Source organism: Egretta garzetta, unplaced genomic scaffold (genome assembly GCF_000687185.1).
Source record: "Egretta garzetta isolate BGI_Z169 unplaced genomic scaffold, ASM68718v1 scaffold324, whole genome shotgun sequence".
Classification (NCBI taxonomy): Eukaryota; Metazoa; Chordata; class Aves; order Pelecaniformes; family Ardeidae; genus Egretta; species Egretta garzetta.
In genome coordinates this window covers 199,753-214,525 of record NW_009259426.1, presented here as the reverse complement: position 1 = coordinate 214,525, position 14,773 = coordinate 199,753, and the positions used below count along the sequence as shown (strand labels likewise).

The 14,773-nt window shown below is 52.7% G+C and overlaps 1 protein-coding gene across 1 annotated transcript in view; it reads left to right on the top strand.

The window, feature by feature from the left end:
* MLLT6 (MLLT6, PHD finger containing) overlaps window positions 1-14,773 on the top strand; it is a 46,550-nt gene that overhangs the window by 19,250 nt on the left and 12,527 nt on the right. The window contains 3 exon segments of the mRNA XM_009637039.2: window positions 5,639-5,737; window positions 13,485-13,659; window positions 14,463-14,773. The exon segment at window positions 14,463-14,773 is cut by the window's right edge and continues 6 nt beyond it. Coding sequence (XP_009635334.1) covers window positions 5,639-5,737; window positions 13,485-13,659; window positions 14,463-14,773 — 585 coding nt within the window.

Sequence of the window (14,773 nt, the reverse complement as noted above, 5' to 3'; positions counted from 1 at the left end):
CGCCCCCCCTGCCATTGCCTGTCTGTCTGGACCTGATGCCAGCGGAGGAGAGGAGCCAAGGATCCAGCCTGGCAGATTTAGCACACTGGAGAAGTTGTACTGGGCTGAAATCTAAACCCAGTGGGTCTGTGAGGGGCTTTGTGTTTGCATTCGAGCTGGTGACGGAGGTCTGCCTCTTGGAGTTTTCGTGGCCACACAGGCACCAAAGGGCAAAGTGGACGTTTTTTTCAAGTGGGATGCAGATGGCCGCTTGCAAGACAGCGCAGTATTTTTGGGAAGGAGTGTACTGACTCTAAGCTTACTCTGATCTAGCTATAGTAGCCTTGTTTCACAGCATCCTTGACCGGCTTGCTGTGACATCTTGTTATATGGGTGTTTAACCGCCCCCAGCAAATCCTTCCGTTAGCGGGGGGCGCAGGAATAATTTGACAGCACGCAAAGCCCAGCGAGGGCTGGCCGTGTAGTCCTTGTGTAAAGCCTCTCGTGTACTCGGAGCGTATCTCAAGGCAAACCCACAAAATCCCCACCACGGCCCTGGTGCAGACGAGGTTGCAGGCAGGGGCTTAGTGTCCCTCTGCCCGGTGTTGCCTTCCTCCTTGCTGCCGCTGCCATGGCTGCAGCCCAGAGCCAGGCCTCCTCCTCCTCCTCCTCCGGGTGCGGGAGTTCAGAGAGCCTGGGAAAGAGGGAGGGAGCAGCAGAGCCCGCTTGGCTCTTCCCAGCTCTTCCCTCCCTCCTTCCCCTGCCCAATCTACTTTTAATGATCCAATTGCTGGTGTCCAGCAGATTAGAAGAGGGGGCTCGGGGAAGGGGAGACGGCGGTGGGGGGAGCGAGAGCACTGGGAGAGTTTGTTTTCCATGAAGTTTGTTGCTGGGGGCAGGTTCATGTTCCCTGCAGACCACAGCTCACCCAGCCAGCCAGCCTGCTGCAGGGAGCGCCGAGCGGCTGCAAGGTAGGGCTTGGATTTTGCTTGCAAAGATGGGATGGGGGTGTTGAAAGGTTTCCTGCTCTTGCAGCGCATCCTTCCTCCCTCCTCCTCCTCCCTTGACTCCTGCTTTATGGCACAGCCGGGCAAGTCTCTGTGGGCAGGCTGGGCTGTTGGCAGTGGCTGTGTTGTCTGCGAAGTTTCCTGGAAGGAGGGTTTGTAGAGGAGTGTGCCTGTGTGCCAGGGAGCTGAAGTGCTGGATGCAGAAAAGCCAGGTGGAGAGAAGGCACTTGAGAGGCAGAGGAGAGCGCTGCTTCCCCCTGTCCTCCTGCCCTCCCCTCCCTTTGCACCCTGCGGCTCTTGCAGGAAGCATTTGGAGCCTTCCGGTTCCTGGAGAGAACCCACACGTTTAAAAGCCTCTGGTGCAAGCTGGGGAACACCCCGGGTTGTCTGAGGACCTGTCAACACGGGCAAGGTAGCTGGGAGGGACTGTGCACCCTGACCGTGGTCTCTGCAGGCAGACGAAGTCGCCTTCCCACCAGCGCCTTGGTCTGGGGGCAGCCTGGCCCATCTGCAAAACACCCGTGGGGTAACGGAGTTAATTGTCCTGCCTGTTTAACACAGGGCACTGCATTTCTCCAGTAATATTAAAGAAGGTGTCAGGTCCTGTCGCCCTTCTGAGTACCCAAAAAGTATTAGAAGGTAACTGGAGGGTGGGAGATGGGTGCTACTGGGTGTGCAAAGGCAGTGGGGCCCGCCAACTCTGCAAAACTTTAGGGATTCTGGCTGCAGCCCAGAGAGCTCCTGGGTACCCAGTCCTGTGGGTTTCTGCTCTGCTCGAGCAGGGGTGACACAGAGAGCCTGGAGAGGAGAGGGTGTGGGAGAGGGAGAAGTGCTGGGTGAGCACGAGAGAGGAGCAAGGTGCCTGTGGGCACGGCCCGGGGCTGCGTGCAGGGACACCCAGCAGCTCCTCGTCAGGCTGCGGCGGTTCTGGTTTCAATGCAGTCCTTTGAGCAGAGCACGAAGACTGGTCTCTGTGGGACAGATTTTCTAAATAGTTTTGAGTGCAGTTGCTCAGCACATGTAGTCGGGGCCAGATCTTCAAAAGAGCTCAATACCCAGCGTTTAGCTTTTTGGAAAACCTGACCATTTATTCAAGCATCTAAATGGGAGCTGAGGCTTTCCAGAAATCTGGTCCCTATTGTGCAGGCTGGGTTCTTGCTGAATATGTACATATGTACGCACTCCTACATATAACCAGGGGACTGCTCAGTTAGCTGTTGCAGACTCTGCGCTGCCGACAGCGAAGGGAGATTTTTTCAGGCAGGAGACAGCCAGGACTTTGAAGCTGGAGGATGTGAGTTTGGTGGTTGCCATCACAATGAAACTGTGGGAGGTTTTATGGTTCGCCGTGGTGACCCTCCGGACGTTCCCGCTTTTCCCCTTGCATGTGCACGTGTGTATGTGTGTCTATGTAGGTGTGTAGGTTCACTCTTGTTAGCCAAAATGGCTTGGCTCTGCCTTGTCTCATCTTGACCATGATAGGTGAAATTAAATCACTGCAGTTCTGTTTTGCTGGCGTTCGCAGCGTTGTGTCTTACTCCCCCCTGTTGCAGCTTCATGATTGAAATGCATTTGGGATACGGGGTCTGAAAATGAGAGAATAAGCTTTGTGGTATTCGGAAAGTTTAAGGACCAGGGTTTGTGCAGTTTTTTGGCAAAATGTATTGTAATGAGGTGTTTGGCTCCTGTTTTCCATCTCTGGCTTCTGGGAGTGGCACTGGCAGCACCTGCGAGTAGGTGAGCCTGTGTCTGGGTGGGGTGGGGATCCCTGACTTTTCTTCCTCGATTTTTGGATGACTTGCTGTGAAATCTTAGCAAATTCTCTCCTCCCATGTGCCCTGGTTTCCCCATTTGTAAGAGGAGATGTAGATATTAAAAACCTTTCTTCAGGTCATTGAAACTCTCTGCTGTGTGCTTTTAAGTGAGTGTGAACTGTGACTACTACTGGACTAATAAACACTGATGCGCACGTGGCCTGTGACAAGCTGCTTAACTAACTGGGCCACGGTTTCCCCATCTTCCTGCCCTAGAAGACCCATGAGACTTAGGCAGTTTATAGCATGAGAAGCCCCCAAGTATTTAAAACATTATGAGATTTAGTAAAGATTTAATTTGAATTTGTCTTTTGGCACTTAGTCTGTAGAAATCACATTTTCAAGCTTTCCTTGTTCGCTGCCAAAGCTGGAAATGTGTATTAAAGAAAGGGAAGAAAAGAAAACAGAGATTCTGGTAAAATACTGCAGCTCTAGGAACAGAGGCTTTAACAGCTATGCCAAACGCCAGGAGTCTTGTGATAAAATGATGGGTATTGGCAGCGTTGGTTGGGCCCTCAGCAAGTGCGGTGAAGCTCTAGGCTGGATCTGCCTCCTTTTTTCACCCGCTCATCCAGTGCAAGTTTCCGTGGCGGCGTGGCAGGTTTACACTGGCAGGGCTGCTGGTGGCTGCAGCTTGGGCCTCCTGTCTGAGTGCACTGGAAATTCAGCCAAACCCCCGCTGGAAGGTGCTGATTTCTGGAGGGCTTTTGCTTCACCTCTGTTTCACTTCATGCCTGCCTTTTCCAGCCTTTTCCTCCAGCCCTCTCCTTCCTCCAACCCCTTTCCCCCCGCCCCCCTCCATTTAGCGTACTGTTTCCTAAGCTAATTATTCCACTCTCTTCTCTCCCTCCTAAAAACACTCATGGAGCTCATGTATTTGCTGCAGTTGCATCTTCCCCTGACAGCATCCCGTCTTTGGCATGTGCTGGCAGCTGTAGCCTCAGGGCTTTGCTTGCATGAGGAAGCAATCGGCATCTTTCTGGAGAGTCAAGGAATTTCCATGTGACTCTTCGGAACGCACCTTCGGCCCAGACTGAGGACTTCAGCTTCTAGACTAAAATGCCCGTGGGAGGGAGTTGTACCAGAATAGGCATCCTTTCCCACAAAAAGGTCTCAGAGGCGAGAGGATGGATTCCACCCGCTCATCCAGTGCAAGTTTCCGTGGCGGCGTGGCAGGTTTACACTGGCAGGGCTGCTGGTGGCTGCAGCTTGGGCCTCCTGTCTGAGTGCACTGGAAATTCAGCCAAACCCCCGCTGGAAGGTGCTGATTTCTGGAGGGCTTTTGCTTCACCTCTGTTTCACTTCATGCCTGCCTTTTCCAGCCTTTTCCTCCAGCCCTCTCCTTCCTCCAACCCCTTTCCGCCCCCCATTTAGCATACTGTTTGCTAAGCTAATTATTCCACTCTCTTCTCTCCCTCCTAAAAACACTCATGGAGCTCATGTATTTGCTGCAGTTGCATCTTCCCCTGACAGCATCCCGTCTTTGGCATGTGCTGGCAGCTGTAGCCTCAGGGCTTTGCTTGCATGAGGAAGCAATCGGCATCTTTCTGGAGAGTCAAGGAATTTCCATGTGACTCTTCGGAACGCACCTTCGGCCCAGACTGAGGACTTCAGCTTCTAGACTAAAATGCCCGTGGGAGGGAGTTGTACCAGAATAGGCATCCTTTCCCACAAAAAGGTCTCAGAGGCGAGAGGATGGATTTTTCTAAGCCCTGCATCCTCATGCAGGTGTTTATCTGACAACAGGTCTCTTGGTCCACACACCAGTCACCACACTGGGAAGTTTGGAACTCAGCATGAAAGTTTCCACAGCTTTGTTAAAGAAGGCCGCGTCTTTAACTGAGGTCGTAGCATGGAAAAGCTCCCGTAGTCAGCTGAGCGTGTTCCCATGGGAGCGTGCAGCTGAGGAAGACAGGGAGGAAGCAGGAGCGTGTGATGGAGCATGCCCTTCCGTCCATCCATCCATCCTGTATGCCAGCTGGCCTGGGCATCCTCAAGCCCACTGACCTGAGGTCACACAGGGCTACGTTTTCAGCCCCTTCAGTGAAAACATCTCAGCTCTAGCACAGATGTCCGGATAGCACTGTGTAAGAATAGCCTCCTCGGCTACAGTCCGTTCCTCAAGGGAAGATAAAATCAGGGTGGGCAGGACTCAGTCTTTCTCAGGCTGTATTTTTCCTTGCTTTGCAATTTGAAGAATCCCATATTTCTGGGGGTTTAGTGCGAGAAAAAAACAGGATGAAGAATTCAAACTAAATAGTCTGTCTCCTGTTAGCAGAGACGGACCCAGAGCAGCTGTCTCTGTTGGGAGGGGAGATGGGGGGATCTCTAGGTTAGGTTCAAGCCTAGATTTTGAGATCTCCGCTGACCGATCTCTTCAGCTGTGCACGTGCAACACGTGTGAAAATCAAGATTCTCCCATTGTCTATACAGGGTGGATCTGAGAAACCCGTGAAGAAGGTGGAGAGCGAGGGTAAGGGGGCACAGGGTCCCTGTGGGGAAATAGCAGGAGGAAAGCTCAGGTTTCTTGAAATCAGCCAAAGCTTGTTAAGTCCTTCCCTATCATCTTACCAAAAACTGATTTGGGGGCTTCTGTTGATATTCTGCACTCCAGATGTTAGCTGCAGCTGGGGTAGAGATAGTGGGACGCTCCCAGCCAGAAGCTGGGATGTGGGGGAAGGGATACTGGGCTCGTTGTGGATGGGTGGAGAAGGAAAGAGGAATATGAATGTATGGTTGTAAATCCACCCCTACACACCCTCCTTTCTTTTCTCTTACAACTGCTATCCTCAGCAGAGGAAAAGTTAGCCTTCCAGTACTCTCTGATTTCTTTTGCAGAGTCGGAAGGACAAAGAAAGACCTAAACAGAAGCACAAAAAACGTCCGGAATCTCCCACCAGCCTTACCCCGTCCTCGGTGCCCGTCGCTGCAGAGAAGGTACCAAACCCCCAAGATGCGAGCGTGTGAATGCAGGGTGGGGAGGGAGGGCGAGGGGAAACCATCCACACCGGCCTTCCTGGGAAGTGGGGAGGACAGGGCAGAAGAGCAGAGAAGGGGCTTTTGTCCATTTCTTTTGATTCCCGATTCATCACATTCTCGCTCCCTCTGCCTGACTCCCCACCTCGACGCCCACCTTGGGAATTTAACACAGCAGCTGTCTCGATTTCTGTCAGTACTGACGACACAATCATGGAGCTGAGCTCCCAAGTGATTGAGCTGTAAGTGCCAGCCTGTTTTGCAGCAGATGTTCAGATTTGAAGCTCTCGCGGAATAGATAAATATCCGTGCTTTGGCCTTTTCTGCTGCCACGTTGTAAACAGCTCAGGCAGGTGGATAAGCAAGGCAAGGCGGGTGGGAGGAGGTGTTATCCTTTATTAGACAAACTGATGTAGCTGAGGGGGGAAATAAAAAAAACAGGCAGTCATAGAAGCACATTAGATCTTCAAAGTGCGTAACAGAGGTAGCTTTTCTGTGTGAGACAGCGGGAGGTTGGTTTCTATTTAGTTCCTCCATTTCAGGAAAATTCAGGCAGAGGGCTACACTGTGGTGGCCTGTTTTGCTCCTGAGGTGTAGAGGCAGTCCAGTTCCCTGCTGGGAAGGTGCTGCTTGTGTGGGGTTGTCTCCTCGGGGCCCCGGGGCTGGTGGGGCGCAGTCAGGATGTCAGTGTCTCTCTGCTCTTCTCTGCTGCAGTCATGCTGCTGACATGGGACTCTTGCACCTGGCTGTAAATCAGGATGGCCCCGAGTTTTCTGTAACTCGGGCAGCCCCAAACTCTGGTAGTGCAGAACAGACACAGTGGAACTTGCCTTGAGCTTGCGTGCAACAAGGTGAAGGCCAAGTTTGCAGTTATTTGAGGTCAAGGAACAAGTGAGGTTACTCCAGCACCGGGACCTTTGGAGTCGTACTCTCCTCTCCGTAGTGGGAATGTAAATGAACACAACTCTTTAGCGGGGCTGTTCTGGTGTGAGAGTAGGACTAGGGCCAAGCTCCTGCTAGAACAAATAAATAACATGTCCCAGGAATGTCCTTTTGTGCACAGAAATGCTACTTGGAAAGGCTTGGGTGTCCTTTCCGTGGCAGGACTGCCTTGTGAAAATGAAAATTCACAGGCTAGCAGTGTCTGCGTATGTGACAGGCACTGCAGGGGCAGTCTGGAAGAGCGAAAGCTCCTGCCAGTCGGCGCAGGGTTGCTTTGGGTTAGGGCTGAAGAGGATTTTCTGTGTTCTGTGTGAGGCCAAGCCTGGAAACAGGGAGCAGATGTAGGTCAGAGCTGAAACGGCAAAGCTGGTCTCACGGTTCTCAGGCTGAGCAGAAAGTTACAGCGGGACAGAGCGGAGAAACAGCCTCCGAGCTGCAATCGCTCTTGATTTACCTGCGCTCAGGTTAGGGAAGCTGGCTTTTGGGAGCAGCAGATTCACCCAGTTAACAGAGCTGTCAGGAACTGATGGCCTAAGAAGATTATTTTTCAAGCTGAACTGAAATCCAAAACCTGACTCTTGGCCAGCTAGAGCGGTTGTTAGACAATTACCCACTGTCTCCTCCAAAGCCCTGCCAGACCTTTATAAATAAGGAGGGAAGGGTGCAATTCAGTTTTACAGGCAGCTTTCAACTCTTTGTAAGCTAAAATTCAGGAGATCCTAATTGCTGTAGTTGTACTTGAGTGACAGGGTTTTAGTGTTTCCCTAGGGAGTTGTTATTAATCCTCATAACAGAGAGTTGTATTTCCCTTGCTTTTCTGTGCCTAGATCCCAAGGTAGTGTTCAAACTCTGTTACCAAAGGTACTCACTCCAAATCAAATGTAGGAGCTGCTCCAGCCCTGCACAGACCCCTCAGGGGATGGTTGTGTGAGGCTTTCTGGATAGTTGCACCGGTGTAACATTGCACAGGTTAGACTAATGTAAAATCTCGAGGCACATTAATGTAGCATGTCCAAACAGGCTTCCTCTTGGAAGCCAAAACAATCTTTGTCCTTTCTGGGTCTTGGATTAGTACGGCTCATCCCAGTAGAGTGTACTGGGGAGTGGGTAGGGTAGATGCAGCAAATCAAAAGCTGACGTTCATGGTGTGACTCTGCAGAAGAGCATTGCTAGTCCCTGCCGTGCCGTAGTTAGAGTCTGAAGAGAGCTGGGGTCTCTTCCTCACCATTTGCATGATCTTGGGCAAATGATTTATCGCCTCTGTGGCCTTCTGCAAGTTACCCAATGAACCAGAGCTTAAACTCCCCAGGGATAATCCCTGCCGGTGACACAGTCATTCGTGGGGAGCAGCTGGGTGAGAGCAGATCTCCATGACCTGCAGCAGCGAGGGCAGATGGTCATATCCAAGCTCCTGGGAGGAGGACAGTGGCCCGGAGCAGCCGTGCAGAGCCGTGGGAGGCTGGTGCAGCCCTTGATGTCCACGCCAGACCCATGCTGCCAGCTCGCCATGCTGCTCGCACTGTAGCCAAAGTGGCACCACATACAGTGAGTCCCAGGCTCCCATCCCAGTGCGCAGGCTGTGCTGGAGCAGGGGTTGGACTGGAGGCATTGAGCATCACCAGTGTTTTGGAACAGGAGCATCAGTCAGACGAATCAGCAGAAGGGCCCTGGCACCGCTTGTTCCTTGGGCACCGGGACTGCGGGCAGACTAGCGTAACACCAGCCACCAGGCTGTGGAGAGGCTACCTGAAGCCACGCTCCAGTCTGCTCCCAGTTTGCTCCATCTAAAAGGAGCCTGGGGCAACAGCCATCTGAGCCCCAGCATCTGATGTTGCTACCAAAGTCCTTTGAAACTTTCAGCAACCCTTTAATAATGGATTTTCAGAGCTATATAGAAAACCAGTAGCACTTCTCAAGCTACTTCAGGTTAGGCTGGCAGCAGTGGAACTATGTTCCGTTGCTTTGGAGGAACAGTGGTATATCCCACTTCCTTGTTCCCTCAGGCAGCCCAGCCTCTGGGTTCATATTTTTCTTCAATTTTGCAATCCAGATTTATTTTTCACTTCCAATTTTCACCTAACACGTCGTCCACCCTGCGCTCCCCTCTTGAACCATTTAGTTATGAAGATCCTTTGATGTGGTTTCAGTCTTCCTCTTGAAATCAATTGTGCTAGACCTCTGACTCCTGCCAGATTTTTTAACATCTCACCGAGTGCTTCCCTGCATCTTCTAGGAATCTAAATACCATTAATATCTGACACTTGGACTCTACCAGGCCGCCCTGTCCTGTCTGTGCAGTGACAAACTCTCACTGCCTCACCCCAGTTTGGGGAATAAACGTACTGAAAAGGCGGTGGTGGCCTCCGCTCTCATCTACACCGGAAAGTGAAACTAGGGTGTGAATGCACAGCATGCAAACGACTCTTCATAACACCTCTTCTGAGCTCTCCTCCTGCCTCCAAAAAGTCTTTGGGCAATGCCGTTTTTCATTGCTCTCAAAAAGGAGCAGGAGACCTTGCTCATGGGGCACAGGAGGGTCCCTTCCAGAGAGCGCGCAGGGCAGCTGACCGGCTGAAAATCCCCCAGTGGTGCTCCAGGGCTGGGGCTTTTGGGGGGGATTGTAGGGAGTGGATTTGTGCTGGATATAGGCTCTCATTCGCTGTTACGCTGGCTACCTGGAGCTCCTACAGACTTTTGGGGGAGGGGGAAGGAGGCAGAAAACATCCCCTCTGGGTAATAGTCTCTGGCTGTAATTTCTGGTTGTTTCACGTGGTCTATCCAAAAATGCCCAAATGCTGCCAACTAGTAATGGTTTTGAAGAGGCTGTTGGAGAGATGGCATTCACAGAGCAGGCCTGGGGCGGAGGACGGTTTCTTGCCCAGGGGAGGAGCAGTGAGTCTCCCCAGTAAGTCTTGGCAGCCGGGGCTGCTCCGTCTCTGTAGTCACACACCACCAGATAAATTCAGGAGGCAGTTTCTGTGCTCAGGATCTCTCCGTGTAGCTGGTGCCCGGTGCTGGCATCGGGGTTAGCGAGCAGCCGAACAGCAAGCAGCGTGCCTCTCCCTTCCCCCTGCAAACGCCCCTGGGGAGCCGTCCTGCCGCTCTCTGTTGCACTTGCAGTAAATCTGCAGGATCGCAAGCCACCCCAGCTGCCTTCTTCTGCCAGCTGCAGACATCATGATCACTTGTTGACACACACTCACACATGCTATGTGTTTTGGGCTGCAACATCTGGCTTGCTCTGGGTTTTGTAATCTAAGATGTGGATGCCAAGGCCTCCCCGCACCCACCCTCACCCGGTCAGGTGCTGGAGAGGGAGCACAGCAGGGCGAAGAGCGCGCGATCGCAGATGCCACCGGAGACAGGGAGACTTTCCAGGTTTCCCAGTGTTATTTGAGCTCTCGGCATCTACCCAGGGCTGGCCTGGAGCTGACAGATCCTGGGAACCTCTGCACTGCGCCTGGCTCAGGCAAGTTCACAGTCGCTGGGATGGGGTAGGGGTTTGTGGGGGAAGGCTGATGATTCCCCCGGCTAATCAAAGCATGTCTTGGCATGGATATTTGCAGTAAGAATCCCTGAGCCTTTTAGCATCCCTTGTCCTGACATGAGTGGGAATTTTGCCAGTGACTTCAGGGACTTAAAAATACGGTCTTGAGCCCAGCTGCGTCTCCCATCCCCACCTACAAAGAAGAGCAGCACAGGGCTGCCTGATCTCGAGGTTGAGGTGAAGGACGTGCTAAAGGCTGCAAGTGGCTCAGGCGCAGAGGTGCCGTAGCTTGGCCCAGAGCTCCTGGTGGCGTCGGGTCTGAGCTCTACCTAGCGATGCCGCGTGGCTGATGCTTACAGCCTGCCTGGGGGGGCTGCTTCAGCCCATCGCCCCGTGGTGCATGGGCTGGAGGAGCTCCTGCTCCTGTCGCATTGTTCCTCCTTCGTGTCCTCCCTGCTTCCCCTTGCCAGTAGTTTAATCCAGGGCAAAGCCGCTCTCTGCTTCTGACGCGGCGCCAGCCTCCCCCACCCCTTCTGTATTTCGTCAGTGGTTCCCTCTAGGAGCTCGTCCCGCCAATCAGGAGGCAAAGAGATGCTCTTCTGATTTCCCATAAATAAATTAATGAATGAAGAGCTTGGGTGCTGCACAGTGTCACAGAGAAGCCAGGAAACAGGTACAGCCCCTCGGGGGACAGCGAGCGCCGGGGGGAGGAGGTGTGTGCATGCCTGTGCTTGGGTGCCCCCGCGCCTTCGCCTCGGCTCCTGGGATGAGGCAGGAGTTTCCCCATCAGACTGTCACCTCCAGCTGGGGCAGCAGGTTTATTCTGGTGACATTTTTCACTCCGTTGCTTTAAATAGACATTCAAAATGTAGCTGCTGCCTCATTTTGAAAGAGAGCTCTCACTTCCTTAGCGCTTCCCTATTTTTTTTTTTTCCCTCTGCAGCATGCCCTCCCCCCCCCACACCTGTTTGCAACACACGAAACATGGGTGTTTCAGCACAGATTTCCATGCTGGAGAAAAGCTGGTGATCCACAGAGAGAGACCTCTGTTTCTGCACCAGGCGAGCAGCAGGCATGCAGGTCTCTTCAGTTCTGCTCCCTCTAGGCAGCAGCCCTGAGCCGGAGAATCTCCTTCATTAGGGAGGTGATGGGACTGCAGCCCTCGTTACTGTTATTAATATTGGCATTATGGCAGTAGATCCCTGCCCCCCCCCCGCCTTTCGGATCAAGGCCGTGTTGTGCTTGGCAGTCCACGTGTGTCTCCTGGAAGGCTCTGCTGCCACACAGAGCTTGCAGGCTCCACGGAGCAAAGTGGGAAAGAAATAGAGGCACGGAGAGGGGAAGTGATTTAGCGTGGTTTCAGTTTCCCTCTCTGCTCCTCGGCTGCAGGGCTTGGGCCCTTGACCCAAATTCAGGCTCTCTGGAGCGGCTGCTGCTAGAGAAGGGCCTTTTGTGGTGAGGGGGGCTTGTGGTAGGACCATACAGATCTGTCTGCCATGACCTGTTTGGCAAACAGTCTCTGGGATAGCAGATATTGGCAAGAGGTGGGAAAATCCTGCCCCCAAAATCTCTGGGCGTCTCTCAGGGAGGTCCATGGGGTCAGATCAGCCCTACAGGTGAGCGTCTCTCCATTCACCGCCTTCTGCTGAGCCAGCTCAGCCTCTTTTTTTTTTTTTTTTTTTTTTTCCCCCTGTAATTTTGCAATTAAGATTTATTTCCCAGCTCAGATTTCCCCCTTCCACCCTGCACTAATTCATTACTTGCCCTGCACTCCCTTCCTGACACTCTGGATTTGGAACATGTCTTCTCATGTGGTTTCCCCCTGCCCTTCTGTGGCCTCGTGCACCTTGTGCGGAGCTCCAAAGAGGTGAATTTATGGGGGGAAAATTCGGGGCTTTGCATTTCTGCTGAGACATGAGCCATCTCGTTCCTGTGACTTCGTGAAAAGTCTCAGAACTTCCCATAGCCCCCGGACACTGCTCTCCTTTCCCTCCCCAGGCAGATGTGGAAAGTCGGAAAGATTTTCATGCTCCCTCTGCGCTCGTAAATCAAGAAGGCTTAATCTCCTACATCCAGGAGTCTGTGATGAGAAAATACAGATTCCCCCTCCTCTCCCCCCTAATTTCCACCACTCCCTTCCTCCTGTCTTTCATATTCCCGGCACATCTGGTGTGTGTTAGGCTGCCAGCTGTTGCATTGTGCAGAGTGATTAAACCATGTGGGAGGAATGGGGAAAGATTTTTATCTGGGCATTCATGAGTCTGCATTACGAGCCCTTTTTTCTTTAGCTCTCCCCAAGAAGAGGTCATCTGGAGTCAGGGATAGTGGAAAGGTATCGTGCTTCTCTGTGTCTTCCTTGTATCTTCCTCAGTAAGAAATAAAAGGCATTTGCATTGATGTGCAGGTGCTGCATTTGGGGCTGTAGCCATCACATTAGAACTCTATCTATAATATTGACTGGTTGCAGTAATATCTTGCAAGAAGTGATCTTTGAACGCTGCTAGGTGGCTTTGAAGTGACTTGAAGGTGAAGGTTTCATATCCTAGCGTGGGTGCCTCGGGGGATCTGGTTTTTTGCTTCATTCCACTCTCCCCCTGCTAAACTCCCACACTTCTCTCTGTCATCCCAAGCTCCTGGATTTCCTAGCATCTGGCCAGCCTCTTCATCCCCCTTGCTTCCATGTCTCCTGCAGGCTTATACGGGGTTTGGATAGCATCTGTTGCTGCATGCTCTGATGCTGCTCTGACAATGTCACTGTGAAATATTTACTGCAGTAGATTTGGAAAGCCCTGGGCTGGCAGCAGAGGTGCTTCTGTGGATGCTTTAGGGAACCTGGGGGAACTCCCATCGCAGCGCAAGGACGAGCAAGTTCCCCGGGGTGGAATGACCTTGCTGAGAATAACACACCTGAGAGATGCGGCTGAACTATGTGCTTGAATCGCAGCCAAATTCAGATTTTATTTGGGCTGAACAACCCTCTGAGGTACTCCCCTCTGCTGACGATGCGGGGAATCTCTGATGTCTGTGCCCTGATTGTCGGTGCCCCGTTTAATTTCCTGCAGTTAGCTGGGATGAGCGTAATCCCTAGGAGTATAAAGCCTGGTGCTGCCAAGCAGCAGTAGAGGGGAATGTTGCTTTTCTCTCCTGAATAACATGACCTGACCATCACTTTGTGGGCAGAGGGGGCAATTACTTCTCTTAAGGGGAAATTGGTAAAAAGAGCCCCCGCTGTGGCCACATCTGGCCTGAGTGAGTCACCTCTGTGTTTGCTGCTGCCAGGGCTCCACCAGCCACCATGAGGGGAGCAAAGAGACCTCGGAGGTCGGCAGGTCGGAGGTGAAAGGCAAGAAGTCCTCAAGTCATGGCAGCAGCCACAAGGGGAAAAAGACGGGAAGCGGGAAAAGCTCGATTGGCTTCAGCTCAGCTTCATCCAGCGGGACCTTCCAGCCTGCAGGTAAGGGGTGAAGGAAGAAGCAAGAGAGGTGGGGAGCATGGGGGGGATGTTTTGCTTTGCTCCTCCTTGATATCTCCGTATCTGTACAGATACCCGGTCAGCAGCTAGTGCCGTGAAGCTTTGCTGATGGCTATTTCTTTAACCCCTTGAAAAGAGAAAGGGAGAAGTCTTATTGCTATTAACTCTATTCACAGAGGGAAGAACCGAGCGAGGTGAGCGTTACAGCTCCCCTCCTGTGCAGGCCTGCTGCACTGCAAAGAAAAACAGATCCAGATGTCTGAGCGGAGGGCGGAGGGAAGGGATTCTGTGCACAGGCAATATGGGCAGCACCTGCCCTCTCCTCTGTAGGTGGTACTGTCTGCAGCAGTGTTTTAAGGAGTATTAGTGGAGAGACCCGAGCCAAAACCTGATATCCAGGCTCCCCTGAGCTTTGAGTCAAAGCCTTGCAGGGCTCCCATCTGCTCTGACCTTGCTCAGTTCTTTTTTGAGCTGTTGCCATAAGGGCTAGCCCGTTTCATCTCCTGGGACCCTGATCGGGGCTGGAGGGACGTGGTGAGGCAGGGCCTGGGGGAGCAGACACACGCACGTTTGGATGCGATGAAGCTGCTGCACCTCTCGTTCTTGCTAGAGAGCAATAAAGCAACAGGGGGGGAGCAGGGCTGGAAGGTGACAAAGATGTCCTTCAGCTCAGTAACTAGCCTGTGCCAGGGGACCTGCGTTACGACCATGCTCCTATTGCCATATGGGCTGAGTTACTGCCACCACGAGCCTTCCTACATCTGCTTCCCCTCTGCTTCCCCCAGGTACCTCCTGCAGCAACCTGCAGTGCTCCCAGGACTTTGTGACATTCCCCAAGCTTGAGCAGGACGACGAGAAGTACCGGAAGCCTGTCTCTTCCTCTTCTTCTTCCCACTGCTCCCCTCTGTATGAAGGCCAGAAGGGGGACGTCTTTGAGCAGAAGGTGATCTTCTCAGGCTTTGGGTCCATCATGCGCTTCTCCACCTCCGCAGTGAGCCAGCAGAGAGGCCGTGATGCTTCCCCTGTGGACTACAAAGCCTCGAACCCTGTCAGCGGCCCTTCGGTGGGGAGCAGCGGGGCCAGTGGTAGGAGGACG